This window comes from Trichomonas vaginalis, chromosome I, assembly GCF_026262505.1.
Source record: "Trichomonas vaginalis G3 chromosome I, whole genome shotgun sequence".
NCBI classification, from domain to species: domain Eukaryota; phylum Parabasalia; order Trichomonadida; family Trichomonadidae; genus Trichomonas; species Trichomonas vaginalis.
In genome coordinates, this window is record NC_067203.1 from 14,691,778 (window position 1) to 14,715,849 (window position 24,072).

The 24,072-nt window shown below is 30.5% G+C and overlaps 10 protein-coding genes and 1 pseudogene across 11 annotated transcripts, besides 3 other annotated features; 2 read left to right on the forward strand and 9 right to left on the reverse strand.

Annotated features, from left to right (window-relative positions):
• Positions 1 to 241: 241 nt before the first annotated feature.
• TVAGG3_0987130 (GTPase activator protein) lies at positions 242 to 1,858 on the forward strand (the record flags this gene model as incomplete). Its single annotated transcript, XM_001582502.1, has 1 exon — positions 535 to 1,830. The coding sequence occupies one exon, from the start codon at positions 535 to 537 to the stop codon at positions 1,828 to 1,830; it is 1,296 nt and encodes a 431-aa protein (XP_001582552.1).
• Positions 1,859 to 2,298: 440 nt separating this feature from the next.
• Positions 2,299 to 3,014, reverse strand: TVAGG3_0987140 (tropomyosin family; the record flags this gene model as incomplete). Its single annotated transcript, XM_001582501.1, has 1 exon — positions 2,580 to 3,014. One exon carries the CDS (start codon positions 3,012 to 3,014, stop codon positions 2,580 to 2,582), a length of 435 nt encoding a protein of 144 aa, XP_001582551.1.
• Positions 3,015 to 3,179: 165 nt separating this feature from the next.
• On the reverse strand, positions 3,180 to 3,695 carry TVAGG3_0987150 (proteasome regulatory particle assembly; the record flags this gene model as incomplete). Its single annotated transcript, XM_001582500.1, has 1 exon — positions 3,180 to 3,695. The coding sequence occupies one exon, from the start codon at positions 3,693 to 3,695 to the stop codon at positions 3,180 to 3,182; it is 516 nt and encodes a 171-aa protein (XP_001582550.1).
• Positions 3,696 to 4,275: 580 nt separating this feature from the next.
• Positions 4,276 to 4,663: a mobile genetic element.
• Positions 4,664 to 7,723: 3,060 nt separating this feature from the next.
• Positions 7,724 to 9,027: a mobile genetic element.
• TVAGG3_0987180 (Mariner transposase) lies at positions 7,804 to 8,931 on the reverse strand (the record flags this gene model as incomplete). Its single annotated transcript, XM_051254041.1, has 1 exon — positions 7,804 to 8,931. One exon carries the CDS (start codon positions 8,929 to 8,931, stop codon positions 7,804 to 7,806), a length of 1,128 nt encoding a protein of 375 aa, XP_051079615.1.
• Positions 9,028 to 9,061: 34 nt separating the features above from the next.
• TVAGG3_0987200 lies at positions 9,062 to 10,157 on the forward strand (annotated as a pseudogene). Its single transcript has one exon. A coding segment is annotated over exon 1 (1,096 nt).
• Positions 10,158 to 11,069: 912 nt separating this feature from the next.
• Positions 11,070 to 23,036: a mobile genetic element.
• Positions 12,719 to 15,031, reverse strand: TVAGG3_0987220 (uncharacterized protein; the record flags this gene model as incomplete). Its single annotated transcript, XM_051254042.1, has 1 exon — positions 12,719 to 15,031. The coding sequence occupies one exon, from the start codon at positions 15,029 to 15,031 to the stop codon at positions 12,719 to 12,721; it is 2,313 nt and encodes a 770-aa protein (XP_051079616.1).
• On the reverse strand, positions 15,607 to 16,269 carry TVAGG3_0987230 (uncharacterized protein; the record flags this gene model as incomplete). Its single annotated transcript, XM_051254043.1, has 1 exon — positions 15,607 to 16,269. The coding sequence occupies one exon, from the start codon at positions 16,267 to 16,269 to the stop codon at positions 15,607 to 15,609; it is 663 nt and encodes a 220-aa protein (XP_051079617.1).
• On the reverse strand, positions 16,894 to 18,522 carry TVAGG3_0987240 (phage tail repeat-like family; the record flags this gene model as incomplete). Its single annotated transcript, XM_051254044.1, has 1 exon — positions 16,894 to 18,522. The coding sequence occupies one exon, from the start codon at positions 18,520 to 18,522 to the stop codon at positions 16,894 to 16,896; it is 1,629 nt and encodes a 542-aa protein (XP_051079618.1).
• Positions 18,584 to 18,735, reverse strand: TVAGG3_0987250 (uncharacterized protein; the record flags this gene model as incomplete). The annotated part of the gene is made up of 1 exon (XM_051254045.1): positions 18,584 to 18,735. A coding segment is annotated over one exon (152 nt), but the record flags the coding sequence as incomplete, so codon positions are not given.
• Positions 20,958 to 21,569, reverse strand: TVAGG3_0987260 (uncharacterized protein; the record flags this gene model as incomplete). Its single annotated transcript, XM_051254046.1, has 1 exon — positions 20,958 to 21,569. A coding segment is annotated over one exon (612 nt), but the record flags the coding sequence as incomplete, so codon positions are not given.
• Positions 21,610 to 22,437, reverse strand: TVAGG3_0987270 (uncharacterized protein; the record flags this gene model as incomplete). Its single annotated transcript, XM_051254047.1, has 1 exon — positions 21,610 to 22,437. One exon carries the CDS (start codon positions 22,435 to 22,437, stop codon positions 21,610 to 21,612), a length of 828 nt encoding a protein of 275 aa, XP_051079621.1.
• Positions 23,037 to 24,072: the final 1,036 nt, after the last annotated feature.

Sequence of the window (24,072 nt, forward strand, 5' to 3'; positions counted from 1 at the left end):
TCTTTTTCATAAAATCAAAATTCTTTATTTTATATATCCATTATATTTTGGTTCTTTTCCATATTAACTATACTGTCTATTGCCTTCTTCTTGTTATATTTTGTATTGAAACAAACATTTCTTTGTGCAATTTAATTTGGAATGAAATTTCTTATTGGTATTTGGAGTGATTACCTATTCTATACGTGATTTAGGCATTGGCTAGTGTAGAAATTACTTTGCATTTTAATCCGGCTTAATTATTTTAATGAAATCGATTACATTTATTTCCCTATGCTTTTCTGTATCGTAAATTCATTCTAAAATTACTTCATCTCACTTTTTATCATCATTGGGGATGATTTTCCTTTCAACCATATTTATCGTTGATGTCGCAACCCCGTTTTTCATCTGAAATTCGGAAATGAAATCCAAACGAAATAAATATGCTTTCTTACTCTTTTTCTAAATCCAAACCATTGATGATAAATTGCACATCAAACGATATTCATGTAAAGTAGTTTCTTTCAATTTCGCAACAACCGCTATTTTCGCATGCAGAGTGACTTTGACCCTTCAAAGATTACCTATAAGGGTACGATGGAAAAATGCGGAGGCAATGTTAAGAACTGGAAGAAGAGAACTTTTGTCATTAGCGAAGTAACATTGTACTATTTCAAAGATGCGACAATGACCGAAGAACTAGGTAAGATTCCACTTATTGATACCACACTAACATTAGAACCAGAGACAGAAGGACCTGGTTTTTATTTCAAACTCCATTTAGCTCCAAATGCTTCCGCTGCTCGTACTGATTATCTTTTCAGATCCCCAACAGAAGCAGAGCGTACAGAATGGATCAACGAAATCACAAAGGCAAGCAAAACTACAATCTTTAATAAACCTCTTCTCAATGCTCTCAAGATTAACCCAGATGATAGAGAAACACCACTCCCAATTCCATATTTCATTAAGACCGGCGTTGATTATCTTAATGCTAATGGTCTAAAGGTCGAAGGTATCTACCGTTTGAATGGCTCTAGCGCTAATATTGAAACTCTTCAGAAACAGATTAACATGAATGAGAAAGTTTCCTATTCCGACGTTCACACAGCCACAGGCCTTATCAAATTGTATCTTCGTACTACACCTGACTCGATTCTTCTCAAGAAAAATTACGATGCATTACAAACCATCGCTAATCTTCCAGAAGATAAGCAGGGCGAGCCTGTCTCCCAAATTGTTCGCACAATTCCTCTTCCAAATTACGTTCTTTTGCATTATATGTATTCACATCTCAGGAAAATTCTCGAGTTCGCCGACCAGAACAAGATGAGCGAGCGTGCTCTCGGCGTTTGTATCGGCCCGTCCATTGTTACTTGCAACGAAGAATCGGCCAACGCTGCTTACAATGAATCCGCTGTCCAACAAAGCATTTCTACAGCAATATTCCAGAATTTCGACTTAATCTTCGGTCAGAACCCATTGATGAGATTCCGATCTACTAGCAATACAGACTTGTACAGAGTCAAGAAGAATCAAATAGATTATCCATACATCCTTAAGGCTCCTGCAAATGCCGTTGTCCAATCAGTTTGCGAAGACGCTACAGGCTGGTATATTTGCGTTTATAATGATCAGTGGGGACTTATCCACAACTCAATGCTCGAAAAGGTCAATTCCCCATTCGGAGTTATTTCTGGACTTGCTTCCCAGGATAAGAAATGGACCATCCCTGAAGAAATCTTGGAGAGATTCGCTGCAGAGTGCCCTGAGGCATCACAACTTTACGAAATCTTGTTCAACAAGCTTAAGGACCTTCGCGCTAAAGCCAAGAAAATGTCGAACTAAATCGGTTTATATTTAATCAATTACAAAAAAATAATAATTTTTTTTAAATTTTTATTTTTCTAATTCATGGATTAGTCTTCGATTCCACAAAGTCGATACCTTCCATATTTTTATATTAAAAAGTATTGTATCCGAAAAATTAGAGATTTCGATTTCAAAAATTTAAAATCGAGTTATTTTTGATATGCTTTATATCATGTGTCGATGCCAATTCATAATATTTAGCATATAATCTAGTTCAGGATTATACAATTTATTTCAAAAAATTATTGATTACAAGACGATCCTAATATCAAAATCATACATTGATTCTCGATGAACATCTAATCCTATCACTAATATTCGATGAATTATGATATTTCGTATTTGGTATTGACGAATTCAACCAGTTTTCCAATTTTAACCTTTGAACAATTTTTGAATCAATAGGGTATTTCAAATATATCAGGCAAATAGTGATATTTCAAATAGAAAATTTTTATTACAAAACAATTTCTAATATATTAATAAGATATAGGGTATTTATACTCTGGAATCCGTTGCCGATAGCTTACTCTAGAGTATCATTAAAACAAATCGTTGTAAACAAAATTATTTCAATGAGAGTTTACAACCAATTAAAGGAATTAAAATGTAATTTTGAATTATAAGAGTTAATTAAAGGAAACCAATTTGAATTTTCTATGTATATGTAATTTAAAATGACCAATAATATTAATCTCGAGTAAATTCAATAAGGTATTAGTGCATTAATAATAATAGCGATATCTTTTCATTTTTTGGGCTAATTGATTGTATAATGAGAAAAGAGAAGCGAGATGTTCTGTTAATTCTTTGTTTGTCATATTTTCTGGAGGGTCATGATATAGTTTAGATTGAGCAATCTTAAGCTCTGTTTCGTAATCCTCAATTTGGCGTGATAATCCTTTTGCACCTTGGATATTTTGATTAAATGCTTCTGATTCATTACTACCAGACTTTTCTTCGAAGATAGTGACAAGAGATTCGAATTTTTGCAAATTCATTTCTATTTGATCAAGATTGCTTTCAGCAGCCGAATAATAATTCGACTGAGCTTCAAATTTTGATCCAAGGGCATTTAAATCTTCTTCTAATTGAATTAGATGTCCTTCCCATTCAAATAATCTCTTCTCAAATGCTTGAGTGTTTTCTAACAAAGTCATGCTTTAAAAAGTGACATTCAAAAAATTTTTTTTTGGTCATTTCTTGAGAAAAACATAGAAATCAAGTATTCCAATTTGGTGAAATACCATCATTCTAGAGGATTGAATGATATAATTAAGATTTTTTTTATTCTATAATCAGTTTGCGAAATATGAATGAACTTTTTACTTCCATTTCTGCCACAAAATCATTATAATTGAAATAATGAATAGTTTTAAGTACCAAGGAGCATATTTCCATAATAAAAATAGTAATTTAAATAATCCATTCATTTCCATAATTATATCTATTGGTGTAAATACATATTTATCTTTTGCTTTGATACTTGCTCCATGTGATGTTAAAACAAATATTAAAGCCATATTTATTTTCCATGCACAATGAAGAGGAGTTCTACCATAATCATCTTGGGTATTGACATTTGCTCCATATGAAATAAGAATTTTCGCTGCTTCTGTGCTACCTTCTAGTGCTGCACAATGCAGTGGAGTACGACCATAGTTGTCTTGGATGAATACATAAGCACCTTTGGAAAGCAGAGCTTGTATAATTTCCTTTCTGTTTAATGATGCGGAATAGTGAAGAGCGCTTTGTCCCTTATCATTAAGTCTGGCATTAAGTTCTACACCATGGGAAATTATAAGTTTTGCTATTTCTATTCTATTCTTTTCTATTGCCATTCGAAGTGCTGCCTTTTTATCATCTTGACTAGCTCCATGTGTTAAAAAGTATTCACAAAATTAAGGGAAATTGAAGATTTGAGAATCAAAAGAACTATCAGAGGCATATTGATCTTGCTCAAAACATGCAAAAAATGCACGTAAATTATTATACTTATAAAGTAGTATATATGACGGGTTGTGTGACTTTTTTTGTAAACGTAAGAATTCATACAATATTGAATGATTTTGTATCATTTTTTTAACATATGAAGTAAAAAATGTATGATTCTTACGGTTTTTATTCTTACGTTTTTGAATAAATCAAGATTTAAAAAATTTTGTAAACGTAAGACATTTACACTCAGCCCAAACATGATGAAATAAAAAAAATTATATATAGATGATGTCAGATATTCCACGATTAATTAAACCAATGTTAAAAATAAAGATTGAGTTCAACATTGAACTTTAAGAAACTAATGATTATCATGAATGAAAAATAAACTTTAAAAATTCATATCTTACATTTCTGAATAATTTATTTTTTATTTCGTAAGAAATGAGCGTCAAAACTAACAATGTTAAAAATTTAGGATTCACAAACGTGGAAATAAAGGATATATTAGAGGAGGCGGGTTATAAAGTTGATAAATATTATTTAAGAAATTGTAAAAAATTCGCGGAGTTTTTAAATGAATTTGGTTATGATGGAAAAATGAATAAAGGTGATGTTATAAATTTCTTATATCCCACATCTGAAGAAGAAAAACCTAAAGAACCTGATGTTTTCCCTGAATATTATGAAGAACGGATTAAAGATGACGAATATAATGAAATTGAAAGACTGGAAAAAATAAGAGATGAAATAGATGAAAAAATTAAGGAATTAAGAGAAGTTGAAAAATATAATGAAAATGAAGTAGAGGGTTTAATGAATATCCCAGCTTCAGAATCAGAAGTTCAGAAATCTCATGAAGAAAGATATAAAAATTATGTCTCAGAATCAACACAAAATTTATTAGATGGTGAAATAGACGAAACACTTTCAGAAGAATGTATTAAATTTATTCGTAAACATAAGTTACAATTTATTGATAATGAAGAATACCCATGTATATTACTTTCACCACCTTTAGATTCCGAAAAATTCAAAAAAGCACTAAAAAACGTGACATATGCAAATAATACGATTAAGAAAGAAGATCATGATATTTACACAAATTATTATTTAAATAAATGCACGGGTGTTGATAAAGTTTTTGATTTATTGGATAAAATATCAAAAGAAACCATTGGAACCTATAAAATTTTGTGTGATTATGGTTTCATTGTTGAAGATACCAATAATGTTTCATATGAAAGAACAGCACCGAAGGAAGACGAAGTTGAAAGGTCTATACCATTCGTTATTAAGAACATAAAAGATATGAAAACGTATAAACATTATATTTATTCATTTATTTCAGAAAAAATGGAAGCAACCCATAAAACATCTTCTCATCATTTTATAGCTATTCATACATTCCTTTTCAAAGTTGTGAAATTAAATAAGACAGGAATTAGATTTAATGTATCGGGGTACACATTCTTGAGTAAATTAAAATGTATTCGTCACGTCGCGGATGATAAAAATTTATGTATTCTTAATTCATTTTACGGACTTTAAAAATAAAGTTTATTTTTATTTATTTTTTATTCTTACATAAATGAACAAAAATGGAACAGCTAAAATGAATGATAATCAAATTAGAGCAGAAGGTAGAAGGTTATTTAAACGCTTCTATAACATTCCTGATGGTGTTAATCCTAAAACTCGTAGAAGCTATTTAAATGAAGCAATAGATGCATATGAAGGGTTTGACATTTCATCAGAAAGTGAGAGATTAGCGAGAATGTTAAATGTTAATATTGATTTCTATTATTGTGATCCTCAACCAGAAGACGTGGACATAAATAAGGTAGACTTTCCATTAGTGGAATCAATAATGATAGATCCAGAATTTGAAACAGTAAATATTTTATTAACACAGAGTCCATGTGGAAAACTTCACGCTGACAGAATAACAGACGTTGAAGCACTCACCGGCTATAAAGTTTGTCCATATTGTAAAGAAGAAGTTTATTCTATCCGTGATGATCCGGAAAGGAAAAACCAAAGAAGATTTTTAAAGCATTGTGAGAAATGTAAAGAAAATAATGGGAGATTAATTCAAGACGTTCAGTTGCAAAAGACCCAGCAACCATATGCACCACATATTACGAAACAGAAGATATATCAGTGGTTATTAGCTCACAATTTGCAGGAATATTATCAACCGACAAGATATTATATTACTTTTGACTTCGAAACATTAGAGACTAAAAAAGAATTACAACTTTCTGAGTGTGCAACTTTGAACGCTTACTTAAAACCATTCATGGTATCATCAACGGTTAAATTAAACGATAAAACATATACGAGGAATTTTTGCTTAACTTCGAGTGATTCTTTTATTTCTGATTGGATTGAGTTTTTATTTTCAACCTGTTCATTAGTTGCTAAATCAAATATTGAACAATATGAAGAATTATTGAAGTCGCAAACGGTGGGGACTTTGTCTCATACATTAAATGAAAAACAGAAGGAAGCATTTAAAGAACTTCTAGATGAGGAATTTAATAAGTGAATATCATAGGTTTTAATTCGGGAAAGTTTGATTTAAATTTAATTCTTCATGATTTAAACACTGCAAAATGGAAAATAAAATCAATGCTGGGTTCATCTTCACAATTTAAGCAAATCATTGTAAAGAAAACAAACGTTCCATATGAATTGAGATTTATTGACATCAGAAATTATATAGCGGGTGGGACATTAGATCAATTCACTCAAGATTTCGGAAACAATAAATCACGTGTTAAATCCTTTTTCCCTTATCAATTCATCACGTGGGAAAATTACGAAGAAGAATTATATAAAGTGGAACCATTCACTCAAGATTCATTTTATTCAACATTAACTCAAGAAACTATATCAGATAGTGATTATCAAATATATCTCGATGATGCTAAAAATTTTAAGAATAGATTAGAATATTTTATTCATTATTGCAATAAAGATGTTGAAATTATGATTGGCCCAATTGATAAAATTATTGAAGAAACATTTGTTTATAAAATTGACACGCTTCATAATCTTTCTTTATCATCGAATGCTTCAATGATTCGTTACGCTTTAGCATATAAAGACTTTAATCCTAATGAAAAATATCCTGAGGAAGAGATAGAATCAAGTTTTGAATTAACGAAAAAGTATTGGAAATATAAAATTGAATCATATAAGAAACAAGATGAAAAAGCAAAAAGGGATACTAAAAATAATGTTTCAATGGATGATTTTCAATACTATCACGATTTAATCCTTTCATCTAAATGCAAAATATGTGGTAAAGTGTTTACATATGCAAATAAACCAACATTGGATAGAATCGATAATGAAAAACCACATACCAAAGAAAATTGTCAGTTAATGTGTTGTTATTGCAATGTCGTAAAATCAAATAAAGATGAAGATGTTCAACGTTTAAGAATCAATTTAAGAAATTATGCATTAAAAAATAATTTACCAATGACTTTAGATTCAGTTGAAGCTTATCACATTCTCCGTAATGGAATTACTGGTGGATTATCAAATGTTCAACATAGAGTAAATCTTAAAGGAATCACGCACATTAATAAACTTGCATATAATCCAGAAACTAAAACTGTATCAAATGAGGACACCACCAACATTATGACTCATTTCGTTGGTGTTGATTTTAATTCATTATATCCTTCATCATTTTCATCTAATCCTCATGAATTCATTCAATATACTGACCATAAAATGTATATGCCGGGAAGATTGAATGGTGTTATCATTTGTGATACAGCAACAAAGAAAGCAAAAGCATTAGGAATAATTAGAAAGAAAAATACTTTATTCGTGGCTGAAGTAAAGGGTCACATTGATGAAAAATACATTAATGATTACATAAACTTTTTACCAATAATAAGAAACTTAGATATAGGGTGTCCAAAGGTGTGTTTAGCACAAACCTGAATACTGCGAATAGAAATAAACAAGTTACATATATATAAAGTTTATTTAAATATAATCACCATTGGATTCAATCACGCGTTCGCAGCGATCGATCCAGGCTTGAAAGACACGCTTTAAATCATCATGAGAAAATTGCTCAAATTGCTCTCTTACAAAATTTTCAAGATCATCTGGACTCGCGAATTCGCGTCCTTCAGCTCTCTTTTTTAGCGTGCCGAATAAATAAAAGTCAGAGGGTGCAATATCAGGTGAATAAATTGGGTTTGGAACAACTTTGACATTGTTTTCCACCAAGTAATTCATTACCTTATGACTTTTGTGAACTCTTGAATTATCAAAATGAATTGCAAACTTTTGTTTTTGTTGTTTGGATTTCTCAAACTCATCAGAATTGATAATTTGAGTAAGAACATTGTCAATTAGATACTGAGCATTCATCGTATTAGGTTTTTGAAGAATATCAATTGCGATGATGCCATTCACGCCCCAAAAAACCGACAACATCATCATTGGTGTGTCAATTTTTTTCTTCGGGAATGTTTGCGGATTTTCATCCTTCGGGATCCACATGATTTTGGCTTCTGTTGCATATTGAAACCAAGACTCGTCCCCTGTTACTAAAAAGCGAAACTTCTTGGATTGATACGCACCCAATATAGAGAGGAGCTCTTTCGAAGATTGGACTCTAGATTTTTTTTGAACTGAATTAAGGTTGTGCGGAACCCAACGTGTATACGCTAGTTTGTAGTTCAAATAATTGTGCAGATAATAACTGACTGTTGTACGTGGTATCTTTGTCATCTCCTCTATCCTTCTGAGTGATGCTCTTGGGTCTTCATCTAGCGCTTGAAGAATTGCTTTGATTTTTCTTTGATCCGGCGATTTTTTGTCAATTTTTATGATGGGCGCCTTTTTGTTCATGAAGTGATACATCCTAACATGATACGTTACAGTGGAATAGCTAGGAGCATCCATACCGAAGCATTTTACCAATGTCTCGTAGATTTTTTTACAGTCTTTGCATTTTTTTGCAAGAGCGAGGATGTTTTCTTTATGATTCATTAAAAAAATGAAAAAAATCCCGCCAAAATTTCCCGCGAAACCGCCTCTTGTCTCAAAATTCATTTTATATCCCGGCATGGCGCCAAAATACAACATACTCATCATATACATATATTCATATTTTTTATTATATATTTATAATCAGCATATATCTCCTTTAATAGTCTCATATAGAGCGCTGTGCTAAACGCACCTTTGGACACCCTATATTATCACAGATGAAAAAACAATTGGTAGTTTTATGTATAATTACATGAAATCAAACAATCTACCAGTTGAGCAGAAACAGAGAAAATTAACTCAGTTAGCATCAACACACAACCAATATCAACCATTTTCTTCTTATTATCTTTGGTATCTAATCGACAGATTTCATTTTATCATCGATGACATTCAATCAATTTTAACATTTACTAAAAACACTTGCTTTAATGAATTTGCGAATGAATTTATGAACGAAAGACAAAGGGCTGAATTAGAAGGAAATAAAGGAAAAAGTTTATTTGCAAGATTTCACTTAATGGATCATATGGTTACGATGCAATGAATACACAAAATTACACAAAGACTAAAATAATGAATGCACAGAAGGCACGCGTTGCATGTATGGCAAATAAGTTTAAAAACATAAGAGAAATAGGTGAAGATACGTATCAAATGATGCTACAAGAATAGATTTTATAGATGTGAAACATGTTACAAGAGGCATTCTTCACTTTAGATAATGCTAAATACTGGTATTTGGTTTTCATTTATGATTTTATGTATAAATGCATGGATGTTAATCGTTTTCATTTCATTGAAGGTGATACTGATTCATCTTATTGGGCAATCGCTGGTGATCCAATCTTCCTAACACTCAAGCATTTCAAGCAATTGTTGCCGATAAACAAATTTTATGATAAAAAACATTTTCAAATTCGCACCATTTGATTTCTTCTGTTTTGATGAGAAATTTAAACCTAAATTAAAGAATAAAGCTGAAGAAAAAGCACATGAGAAGAAGTTATTGGGTTTAGCAATTGAGAAACAAGGGGATAACATGGTTGCTTTATGCCCCAAGTGTTATACATCATTCAACGGTTCAATTGATGGAAGTGATTTTAAAAAGATTGCACAAAAAAATGAAAGGTGTTAGTTTACGACAAAATAAACAATTAACACCTAAAAATTATTTGGATATAATAAATGATAAAGTGATATTTGATGGTCAGAATATTAATTTACAACTTAAAAATGGGTCAATGACTCGCTTAACAATTGGTAAGACTGCATTAACAGGAGCACACACTAAGGCTGTATGTTGTGAAAATGGATGTTGTATGCCATTTATTTAATACAATTTAAAATTTTAATGAAATACCACAGAAGAGACAAAAGGAACCGTTAATGATGGTTTTGATTCTTGATCAAAGAGGTGGGCGCCCTTAAAACATTTATTTTATTTTTATATAAATGGATAATGTAGATTTAAAAATTTTAATTGATGATTTAGTATTTAATCAAAATTTTCTTACTTATTATGAATTAAAAGCATATCTCAAAAATATGAATGAAAATATAATGGGTGATGATATGGATTATTATTATCATTATTATAAAAAGAAATTTTGAAATATCATGATAAAATATTTCTAAAATTAAAGACAAAATTAAAAATAATGAATATACAAAGGGAAAAACTAAATCACAACTTAAACAATTGAAAGATTTCAAAAAATAAAGTATTAACAGAAGAAAGATATTGATGAATTATATAAATATATATAATCCTGAGCTGCAAAAACAAAGGAACAAAAGCTAAAAGTGCAAAACGCCCAGGTCATTCAGACCATAAATGAAGCACAAGCTTTAATTTATGATTCATTAGTTAAACCACATTCAGCCCGACTTTTAATGAAGATCAACTTTTGGAATTCATCCTTCAACATAAACTCGAAGTGGGAAAGTATATCAAACCTTATATACAGCATATTTAAAACAAATGAATAGAATACATCCGGAATTAATGAAAGGAGGAATGAAATCCAAAACTTCATCATCCAAAATCAAAGCAGATAAAATTAAACCACTTGCAACTCCAAAAACCTCCAACAGTAGTACCTCCTCCTTCAGTTAATCCTTCATCATTCACTTTATTATATCCATTTCAAACATTAAAGAAGCAAAAAGATTTTAAAAAGGATTTCAAGATATTAAATAAACCAATTGACCCAAAAATTCAACCGTTAAAGGAAAAATTTGGTCGCCCTTCATTTGCACCATATCCATATTCATACGAAATCGATCATTTAGAATATTCAAAAGGAAATGTTACTTATTTATTTGTCATTAACATTAACACAAGATATTTATATTGCATTCCGGTGAAAGGGAAAACAGAACAGGAAACAAGAAGAGCTATTCAATACTTACTAGATCATGAAAGAGTAGATAATATCAGGGGTGATGGTGATAAAGGATTTCAGGCAGCTATGGCTCATTATTTCCCACAAATTAATTTTTACTTTTCATCCTCTCCATATACGTTTCATAATAAAATAGTTGATGCATTAATGAGAACTCTTAGAGATGCGTTAAGGGTTAACGGTCAGATATACTGGGATGGAAATCATGACTCCATCATACAGCAGTTAGTATATTATTACAATAATTCATGGCATAGAACTATAAACATGAAACCAGTGGAAATGAAAAATGATATTTCAAAAGAATGGGAATATATTAGAAAGCAAATGGAAAGGTTAAATGATGTTAAACGTGAACAAATTAATTCGGGGCTCATGAATTTTAAACAAGGGGATAAAGTTTTGATTCATCTCGATTATGGAAAAACTGATAAATCAATGACAAAAAGAAGACGAAGATTTGACACAATAGCTGAATTTGTTAGATATATTAACGGTAATGTATTAGTTGAGGTTAACAATAAATTAATAGAAATTCCGATTTATTTTATTACTCCATTATATTTAAATAACATTTAATTTTTTTATTTCGTAAGAAATGAGTGACAACGAAGCAACCAAGAGTCCAGACGATGAATATAAAAAGAAACTAAACAGAATTAAATCAAAAATATGCTATTGCAAAAAGAAGCAGCAATGTGGTGGGGTTGAAAACGATAAAGAGAGGAAAGAAAGAATCGAAAAATTAGAAACTTACCGTTCAATCCTTAAACTGAGTGAAGCAAAAATAAAAGAATTTAATAGAATAAATAAATTGATTGGAAGAGATGAATTTAATAAAGATGAATTTTTAAACTCAATCCAAAATTAATTTTTATTCCTCATCTTCTCGGTTTTCATGGTTTGTTGTTTTTCTAATTTTTCGATTATTTCTTTCCTCCCTTGTTATGATTCGTGGTAAATTTTGAGCTTGTGGGGTATTCATTTATATAAAAATAAAATTTTGTTATCAGTTATTTTATCGTTAATGTTTTCAGGTTATTCATTTATTAATTATTTTTGAATAACTGATGAGGTCACCAGGTCACCAGGTAATTTAACTTTTCTGAAAAAATGAGACAACATGACATTTTGACAACAACATAGGGGGAGGTACTTATGAAGCATTATTGAAGTACCTGAAAACATTAATGAGGAAGGTATTTATTAATTATTTTTGAATAACTGATGAGGTCACCAGGTCACCAGGTAATTTAACTTTTCTGAAAAAATGAGACAACATGACATTTTGACAACAACATAGGGGGAGGTACTTATGAAGCATTATTGAAGTACCTGAAAACATTAATGAGGAAGGTATTTATTAATTATTTTTGAATAACTGATGAGGTCACCAGGTCACCAGGTAATTTAACTTTTCTGAAAAAATGAGACAACATGACATTTTGACAACAGGTAGGATTAATGTAAAAATAAATTCAAATCATACTTTATAAAGCTTCATTTACAGGTATTTCATCGTCAGTAAATGAATCCTCGTTATCGTTTGGTTCAACCTGTTTATATAATCCTTTCATTTCTTCTTTCAAAACATAATACCATGTCTGTTTACCATCTATTTTTCTTTGTTTCCTATCACATTTATCCTTAATACTCATTTGGAAATTCTTGTCTTTCATGTCTGATGGTTTGCAGAATAGAGCATTTTTACACGTCATACCTGCACACAATTCATCATAATGTGTATTTATCCATACATCTAAAGGATTTGTTGATAATTCAATTAAATCTTGTTTGGCTTCAGTCATCGGAATGATTCGTACATTAAATGATGAAAGGTCATATTGCATAAAATACGTCAGTAAATTATCATAAAATTCCTTTGTGCATGAATTCATTAAATTCTTGAAATAATCAAATTGACCCTTAAATTTACCATTAACTCTTAAAACTACGTATCTTCTATCTCCAACTTCAATTTTGACAGGGTAAACGTTATTAGTTACGAAAATGAAGTTTGCAACGTTCTGAGCAGTTCTTCTGGGTTGATTCTTTTCATTAATTCTAATCTCATTATCCGTTATAATTGATTTCAAAGCGTTGAAGTTTGCGAGTCTATCTTCACCTACATTCTTGAGTTCATTAAGTACAAGAAACATTTTATTCTCAACTACTGAATTGAAATTACCCGTTAGCTCACCTATTTCAGTAATGTTTTTGCATGAATAACCAGCGAGAAGTTCAGAAATAATATCTGTAAATCTGTTTTTACCTGTTCCTTGAAGTCCTTTCAAAATAATTGCTGTTTCATTCTTGATTCCAGGATGTTGAATCATTGATGCAATCCAGCCGAGAAGGTATTTATACACTTCATCGTTATTATCACAAACGGCTTCTTTAATGAAATTCATAAACATCTCAATTTTTGAGTAATCTGGTTTTTCGAGAATGTTGTATTTATAACCTTGAAACGTTGAGAAAACATCAGGGAAATTAGATTTAAAGCAAACACCCTTAACGGTTAATGAAGACAATTGATTTAATAGTACATCCCATGCTGTTATGGTTTTACCTTCTTCTTTAAATAATTTAATCATTTTAAGTGACTCTTTCATGTTTGATTGAAGAACGAATGATATTTGATTCATTTTGTCGTGGATATTATAGTCCTTTTGAATAAAGTATTTGTTTCCACAATCTACAAAACGGATTACACGTGATAAATCCTCAATTACTTCAGAACTGTTTTTATACTGATGATTTTCAGCCTTGCGTCTAATATCTGTTATCAAAAACGAGTCATCAAGTTTGATGTCAAATGTTATTTTTGGCTTACGTAATAAAGGCAAAACATATTCATCATAATATTCCTTTTGATATAGTTTTAGAATCTTCACCAAAACAAATGGAGAAGTCATTAAATGTGCATATCTACCACGTGCTTTTTCAAAATTACTTTTTGCATTTTCTGTTAAACTGCAGAAGTTATAAACGTTATCGTATGCTTCATTAATTAAATGATTAGGTAACGAATTAATTGCTTGAAACAGTGTGAATAATGTTATTTCTTTTTCTAAATTCATGTTTCCACCGTCATTATGTACTTCAAAATCACAGATGCCATCAACTATGCTCTGGGCAAGTTTATCGTCAATGTTTACATCTTTATTTTCATTCATTATACTCTTTATTTCTTCGTTCTTCTGTTCAACTCTTACCTTAATATTCAAATCATTTAATATATCATTCACTGTTCTAGTTAATGTTGAGTCATAACTTCCACGAATGAATGAGTATGTATTGATTGGTTCTGTTGCATTCTTTCGAACTCTTGAATCAGCCATAACCACTAATGAACGCTTTGAATCATCAATAGAAGTCATTATATCAATATCATAATCATTGCAGGAATAACATTTAATCATTCTGTTCGAAACTACATAGAAGAAATTAGTGTTGCAATAAATGTGAAGACCTCCTGAAGCGGTTTTAACGATAACATCTTTATCCGAAAGTTTTGATAAAATGTCTTTTCTAACTGTTTCTTTAAGTTCATCATTGTACGATTTATTGATATCAACATCTATAATCGTTAAATTTGATATTTTATTTACTAATAAAGCCATACCAGTTTTCCTTCCTCTTCCTCCATCATGTTTGAGGTAGTTATGTAAATCAATCATGTTTTCACCAATTCTTTCATTGAGGGTTTTAGTTTCTGTCATAACTAATTCCTCAACTAATGAATCAATAACTTTTTCATCAGAAACGATATAGTTGCTGTTGTTGTTTGTTGCCGTCATTTATATAGAAATAAAAAAATAAAAATAATTTTAAAACTAACTTTATTTTTGGACTGCATCATATTTCCAAGACTGTTGTCAAAATGTCATGTTGTCTCATTTTTTCAGAAAAGTTAAATTACCTGGTGACCTGGTGACCTGGTGACCTCATCAGTTATTCAAAAATAATTAATAAATGAATAACCTGAAAACATTAACGTAAACATTAACGATAAAAATTTATTTCCAGGACTGTTGTCAAAATGTCATGTTGTCTCATTTTTTCAGAAAAGTTAAATTACCTGGTGACCTGGTGACCTGGTGACCTCATCAGTTATTCAAAAATAATTAATAAATGAATAACCTGAAAACATTAACGTAAACATTAACGATAAAAATTTATTTCCAGGACTGTTGTCAAAATGTCATGTTGTCTCATTTTTTCAGAAAAGTTAAATTACCTGGTGACCTGGTGACCTGGTGACCTCATCAGTTATTCAAAAATAATTAATAAATGAATAACCTGAAAACATTAACGTAAACATTAACGATAAAAATTTATTTTTGGTCGTTTATGATAAAAATAAATGATTCATTTACTCACAATATTTTTGTACAAAACGACCCCAAACTTTTAACTTCTTTTCTGCAGCTTCAAATGCTATCTTAGCGAGTTCATATTCTCTAAATTCTCTCTTTAAATCTTCTTGTTCCCATTGGTCTAGTTCGTATGGAGAATCTCTATAACCATAACATATCTCACGTTCGTGTTCTAATTGTTTTTCACACATTTTTCCAACTTCTTCTTCAAACAAATGTTTAGCATTCTCTACTGTATCTTCGAGTTCTTCTTCATCTAATTTCTCATGAACTTTCTTGTCTATGGAGTCCATAATTTTTCCAACTGCTATGCAATATTTTGGAGAAGCCCACATTGCTATATAGTTTATAAGTCTTGGGTCTACATACGTTCCTCTAACCTGTTTGATTTCATCAGGAATTCCTACATGAATTTTGTATAAAAAGCAACCGTCGGAATTCCGGCGGTTGCTATATTCTTCACAAAATGCCTTATAATACTCTTCCCAGGACTTATTTTCCAACAACTTTCTAAAGTCTTTCCTAAACTGTTGACACATCTTTGTTGCATTAATGTAACCATCCTTGTCTCTACGTAAGACTTCAATACCATTATAAGTGCCTTTTGTGAATGTTTCACCATTAGATTTGTTTGTGAATGTTTTTGCTTCGACTGACATTTCTGTTCTTACATACAAAATAAAAAAATAAAAATAATTTTAAAACTAACTTTATTTTTGGGCTGCATCATATTTCCAGGACTGTTGTCAAAATGTCATGTTGTCTCATTTTTTAAAGAAGTTAAATGACCTGGTAGCAGTGAAATAAAATTTTGTTATCAGTTATTTTATCATCGTTTTATTAAGTTCATCTTTAGTTAATAATTTGAATGGATTCGCTAATGTTCCACCTTGAGTCACAACACTTGCCCTGGCTAATTGTGAAGAACCTGGGATAAGTACTCCACGAAATGATTTCATTGGTATCATTAATTTAGAAATAGTTGGCTTAATTAATTTTGTCATTTATGATAAAAATAAAATTGCATAATTTAAATTTTTCTTTCTCATTTTCTCATTTTTCATCCTGTTTTGGTTTCAGCAACTTTTCAAGTTGTTGTCTTGTCAGTAACTTTAATTTTAACTTTGGATCAAATATTGGGTTTCCATCTTTATCTCTTCCAATAACACCATATGGTAGAATCTTCATTTATACTAAAATAAAAATTTAAATTATGCTGTTCGCTCTTTTGGAGCTCAGGACTTTCAGTCCGTTCTAAAGTTTGTTTTACAAACATTGAGCGTTCATTGAACTCTATACCATGCGTAAACTGTCATGTAAGGTGGCATGTATTCTTTACTTTGTCCCGTTGTTTGTGTATATCCTGAAACAGAATGTGTATGGTTTCCTTCTCCCTGAGTGTCACTCCAGTAACAATTTATAGCAAACTTAACGTCGTCTTTAACATCATATCCTTTACCTTTTGTCATTCCTGACCAATCCCAATATCTATGCTTATGCCAACCTGCCTGAGATGTACTTAAATCTATGTAGTGACTGTGTGCAGGTAAATTTTCACCTGAAATTGTTTTACTTCCACCTGTTTCCTTTGAAGAGTTTGCACAATACAAAAACCTGTCTACAATCTGTTCCCATGCACCAACACCAAACATTACTTGAGGACCTCTTGCATCCATAGATGTATAAATAGAACCTACTGGGTTCATTAAATCAAACATATGAGATAATATAGGATTGTCTATTTTGAACTTAAAATATAGTGCAACTATTTCAGGTTTCTTCTGGTTTGTGTCAGAATATTTTTTATAATATAATCTTATGTTTTCAGGGTAGGTAAAATCTTGACTATAATATTTATTTTTGTCATCTGTATAATAATATACTATTCTCGTTTTTTCTATTGCATCATATCTTTTATATCTATAATAATCTAAATATAATGTTAGCTTTTGTTCATCTACATGTGGTGTTCTGTCGTCATCTCCATAGTCATAATAATATGGTGCTGGAGCTGGGTGAGGCAATGTCATATCTGCCATTTCATAAACTCTTAAATATTTCTTTTGTTCGTCTCCATATAAGTTTAAGTAGCAGTTGTTGTCTAATGGAACTTTAACTTGTGTACCATTATTCTTTATATAGCTTACATACATTTCATTGTTATTTTTCGGAATGAGTTTACACCGTGCACCATTTTTTAAGGACTGTACCAATTGCCATCTAAAATATTTATTTTCTTCATTGACAGAAAAGTCACCAACAATAGTTTCAATATTTTTAGTTGTTCCTATCAAACTTTGGTATATTTCGTTGACATATTCATTATCTGCCTTCTTCTCTAACTCACCATTAACATAAGTTTTATCTGCTTTAAGGTCTAAACATCCTGAAACCCATCCCGTATCAGCTTTAGTTTTTAAAATCTTTGATGTCCATTCATGATACCATTCAACCCTTTCTTTAATTTCATTATCTTTTTCATCAACATAAACCAAATTTGCCTTCTTCATTAATTCACCGTTGACATATTCCTTATCTGCCTTCTTCTCTAACTCACCATTAACATAAGTTTTATCTGCTTTAAGGTCTAAACATCCTGAAACCCATCCTGTATCAGCTTTAGTTTTTAAAATCTTTGATGTCCATTCATGATACCATTCAACCCTTTCTTTAATTTCATTATCTTTTTCATCAACATAAACCAAATTTGCCTTCTTCATTAATTCACCGTTGACATATTCCTTATCTGCCTTCTTCTCTATGTCATTAAGGAAACCTTTTATGAATTCCTCATTTAAATTAAATCTTCCAATCTTCAAAACTTTAGGAAATGCATTTAATGCGTAATATCTTTGTTCTTCTGGTGGAATTGATGTTATATCATCCGTTATACCTTTAATTTTTGAATTCATAAATAAAATTTCTTTTATATTTGATATCACTGCACCACCTTTGCAAACGAATTCGAAATGGTCATTTTTCAATACTATCTCCAAATCTCCATATTTCAACCTTTGTGTTTGTTCTGCTGTCTTTGAATTATATGCATATATGGCGTATGTAATGGTCTGAAGGACCTGGGTGCTTTGCGCCTTAAGTTGCTGTGGTTGCTGTTGTTTAATCATTTATTATGATTTAAAAATAAATATTTAATCCGTTATCTCATCAGCTATTTTTTCTATTTGAAATTGCCATAATATTTCATTCATAAATTCTAAATCACAATCAAATAGGTCAGTTATTCTAAATTTAATATTTGATAAATCTTTTGAATGAAGAATAAATGAATTCCCGGATAATTGAAACGGATATGATAAAGAAAATGTGTTTAAGTTGATGGATAAAATGTTTTGTATTGATGGGTAAGAGTTAGGGTCTAATGTTTGATGTGAAAATCTCATTGGGGTATTAACTTTATCACATTTGATTAAAATGAAATTGGAACCAGTGTCAGAATACAAAACATCCCCAACATCTTTTTCAAAATTTAATATCCCAACAATGAACGAAGATGAGGAGTACAAAATTTAATTTTCAGCGGAAATTTAATAAGGTTATTTATTTCATCAAGTTCAAAAAGTTTATCAGGTTTTGATTTAAAATTTTCTTCATACCATACGATAAATGATTCATTTAAATAACTTAAAATCGTGTTAATATCCCATTTCGCTATCACATTATTTATATACATATCATACGTTTTTTCATGGTCATCTTTAATAAATGATATATAATCTGAAGGGTCTAAAAGAATGGATTAAATTTACCACTCACAGAAACGAGAGTAACATTATAAATTCCACTAACTGTTAAATTTAATTCACAGTTATTATTCGAAATAATATTGATAATTGACATTTTTAATACGATTAAAAATATGGTAAAGCGTTATTTTCCAGTGATAAATAAAACTAGAATAAGATTACCTCAAGAATTCATAAATTCAACGAATAAGAAATTCATTCATGTTATAAATTTTAGTGTTTTCAGAAAATATGAGTCGATGTCATATTCATCAACAGGTTATATTTCACTTCATTCAAATTTAGTTCAATCAAACCCATATAATGACCATTTCATAAGATTTTCAGATGGTATTAAAAATGTAATTGATAGATTAAAATATGAACAGATTGACAATATCGAATTTTTGGAATTTTGGTTTAAATATCCTGATGGAAAAAAGATTGAAGTTAAAGATAAAGCTGATACTATAACAAAAACAATTACAATGACCGATCCGGATAGTGGGGAACAAAAAGAAATAAAACAAACGATAGAAACTGGTGAAAGGTCAATTATTATTGATTATGATTCAAAGGATTATTATTCGATAATGTTAATGCTTGAATATTAAAAGAAAAAGCCTTAACAAAGAATTTTTCAAGTGATATTTTATATTCATCAACTATTTTATTATAAATATCATTATATGTTAAATGAAGTTCAGTTGTTGTTCATTCTTTGATATCTTAATTGTGCTAATATCCTTTATAGGATTTATTTTTGCAACTGTTCCGCAGCATGAAACCTCATCATCTATGAAAAATTGAATCTTAACGTCTGAATCTTGAACATCACAAAGAATGGCGATAATGTGAATTAATGATTCATAAGGTAAAATAATTAAACCGGATTGGTCAATTAAATTTATTATTGAATCATAATTATTAATTATTATATCACGGTAAATTTTCATTAATTCAGAATTAATGTCTATTTTATATGGGTTCTCGATGTTTGATGAAAGAGGTGGGGGTATGTTGGATAAGTGGGAATTTCAACAGGTTCTTTACCAGGTTCAGATAAAATGATTGGGTCTCCATTCTCATGGTTTTCTTCATTCTCCTCTTTTCGGTAAGTCACGAGTTAATAAATTTGGTTGAGTTGCTGACCTTGTTAATTCAGGGCTAACATTAACTTTAACATTTTGAATAATTCGTGATTTATCATCATTTACGTTATAACCAACCGTAATCTCTGCTTTTGCGTTAGTGTTCTTTTGACTAGTGAAACGTCTTCTCATTTATATTCGAATAAAAAAAATATATTTAAACTTTTATTTTGCTGGAACTTTTGAATCTATTATTCCCTGTATTTGTTCATGAAGTTGATTTTTAGCTGTTTCATCGAAATTAATAGACCGAATATATTCATTAATTGCATTCTTATAATCAACTGATTTCTCAAATTTTCTTTTATCTGATTCCTTAACTAAATCATAAGTTAAACCTCGTTGCTGATATAATGGTTTCTTAATTAAATCTTTGAATGCTTGAGATAAAGCACCTGATGCAATTCTTGCTACTATAATTGGTTGGAATTGCTGTTTAAGTTCATCTTTAACATTTGCGAAAACTGGATCGAATAAAGCAACTTTAAAGAATTTCTTAGCTGAAATTTCGGGTCTAATATTTGCATATTGACCATCAAACTGGTTAGAATATCGTGGTAATCCATCCGGTCCCTCTTCAATAGCATTTAATTCTTCATTGAAATAAGAATATGGATTATGACGGTATGAATTAATTGGACCATTTTCACCTTCTCCAATGTATTGTTTAACAGCTTTTCCATTTTCATCAAATTGCATAGGATAACGTTCATTATATGCTTTACGTTTAGGATAATCAGATATAGTTAATTTATAACCATTTATGACTTTAATATTACCTTGACCATCAGTAACGAAAACTTCATTTATACCATCAGGTTTTCCATTTGGACCCGTAATGTCTGCTTCGTGTGCTTCCCAATTTGGACCATGACGTTTGGCATATGCTTGAGCTTCTGGTAATGTTAAAACGTTTCTCATTTGTTTAACATCTTTTTGAAGACCAGCAACAATATGAACTAATTCTTTCATTCCATCAGGAACTTTCATAGTTCTATTATATGCACCCCTTTTGTTTGTCCCTTGTTTTAATGGAACCTGTAGAAGATTTGCTATTTCTGTCATGTTTAATTATAAATAAAAAATAAAAATTAATTATAAAAAGTTAATCAAATTTAACACTTCCTTTATTTAAATCAACTATTATTTTTCCATGTTCACCTAATTGCTGATATTGTGTGTAAAGTTCATTAATGCTCATTGGTAAATTCACTTGATAAAGCATAACGTTCAACTGTTGACGACTAAACCCACTGAAAATGAAAAGTGTTGATAGATTTGATTTAATGTTTGTGCTTAATGCTTTGAAATATTGAACAGCCATAAAGAATGAACACTGAATGTGTCGACATTGAGTTAATAACTGATTAAAATATGATTTCTCATTTGTTATTAGTTTTGATTTCACTGCATCATCTAGAAAAATGAGTGAATGCAAAAATTCTCTATCAAAATTTGAAATAGAAAGTGTTTCAAATAATTCATCCCGTTGTTTATCAATAATTTTATCCTCTAATCCTTGCTTCTTGATTGTATTATATAATTCTTTATACATTAAAAAGTTTTTTAAATAATCTTCTGCTTCTTCTTGTGATAAATAAATAATTGGAATTTTGATTAAATGCTTTAAAGATTCAAATGTATCATCTGAAGGTGAACCTGAACGGTTGATATAAATTAACACATGTGAATGGGGGGAAGTGTTAGCAATAATGATAATTTGTTTTAATATCGTTAATGTTTTACCTTTATTTTGTTTACCAATTGCTGCAGTGATTGAATTTAAGTAACATTCAGAATATGGAATTTTCATTAATTTTTCCTTAGATAGAGCATTTCTATTATCACTCAATGCTTCATTAATCATATCATCTACGTATGTATTATATACTCCTGCTAATTCTTCATAAGGGGTGGATGAATTTAAATCCATTTAATCAAAAATAAATTTATAATTTTAAACATTTCTATTCATCAATATTTCATCATATGAACTTCTATACTGCGGTGGTGTACCTGTTGGATGATATTTCAAACCTTCATCCGGTGTCCATGTCCAATATGTAGTCCTAGTAAACCAAACCTGAGGAGGATTTGTCACCTTTGAACAGTAAGTGTCATTTTCACCCTGAATGATTGGATAAGCTTTCACTTGTACTGTAACTTGTGAGTTGAAAGTTTCTAATCCATCAAAGAATATACCCGCTCCATCACGTTGAACTGGAATAGTGCATAAGAATGAAGTTTGGTCTTTCCATGTTCTAGCTAATGGCGTGCCATATCATCATTCAGTGGTCTAGTTAATGAGTCCTCGTATTCTTCCGTGCATTCATTCACTCCATCTAAATCAGAAGCTTGAAGCATACGTGTAAAGAATATGTCACCCACTGTGGTCATCGCTTGATCGGGGAAGTTTCTGGAATCTATAGTGACCTGAAGACCTCGAAGCATTGGATTTTCTAAAACTGTTCTTTGCATTGCATTCTTCGGAAATGTTAACACAACATCTGTAACATTATGAAGAGCGTATGAGAAATCTGAGCTAATACCTTCAGGAGTGATGCAACCTCCATTTAGTGAACGAACGTCAATATGTTGAGCTGGAATCATGAATGGATCTTCCTTACTGAATAAACGTGGTATTGCTTTAACTGATTCTTCAATTAAACCGTATCCTGGTGTAATGCATTTATCCTCTAAAACTTCCATCTTTGTGCATGAAATAATAACGTCATCAACTGTTGCGTCAGCAGATGTAGCGGCTAAGCTTGTAATTAATTTGGCAGGAAGTCCGATTTGTTGGAATTTGCGATCATATTTATAAACATGATTCATAATCTTTTCATAATTTTCATCAGTTATCTTTTCATAAACGTAATTTTGTAAATCAGCAACTCTTAACGGGTCAACCTGACAAAATACTAAAGTATCCCTGAAAACATAATATTTAAGAATGATATCACCAAATGATTTAGGATAATCATCGAACGCCTGAAATGCTAACAAATCATTTACCGGAATAATCATATCAAAAGTGACATCAACTTCTTCATTTGCTTTCTTGAAAACTTCTGAAGGGTCAATATATTTACCACATACTGAGTTATCATATTTTTGAACATTATTATATAACGAATGAACAAACTTTTTAACTTTCCTTTCTGATTTTGGTTTATATGTTGCAAATGCGAAAGATTCACGGGCGCAATCCATCTGAAGATAACCGGCATCACCTCTTTCGGTTTCTACTTCTAATTGTTTAAAGCTTTGATTTGATGATTTGTAACCAACGAATAAACGCATGCATTTAAAAGCGGCATCACATGTGAAAGCTTTATTTGAAACTAGAGTTGCTTTAACTTTGCGTTTAATATATGTGTCACCTAATTGGTTCACATCATGAGCCGGATTTGTAATTCTTAAATGAGTTTGTTTATCATCAAAATATGGAGCATCAGAGTCATAGCATGAACTTTCAAGTTCTCTATAATATCTTCTACCGTCATTCTTTGCGAATATTTCATTTATCTTTTCGAATGAATGAAACACATTTCCATTAATCGGTTTA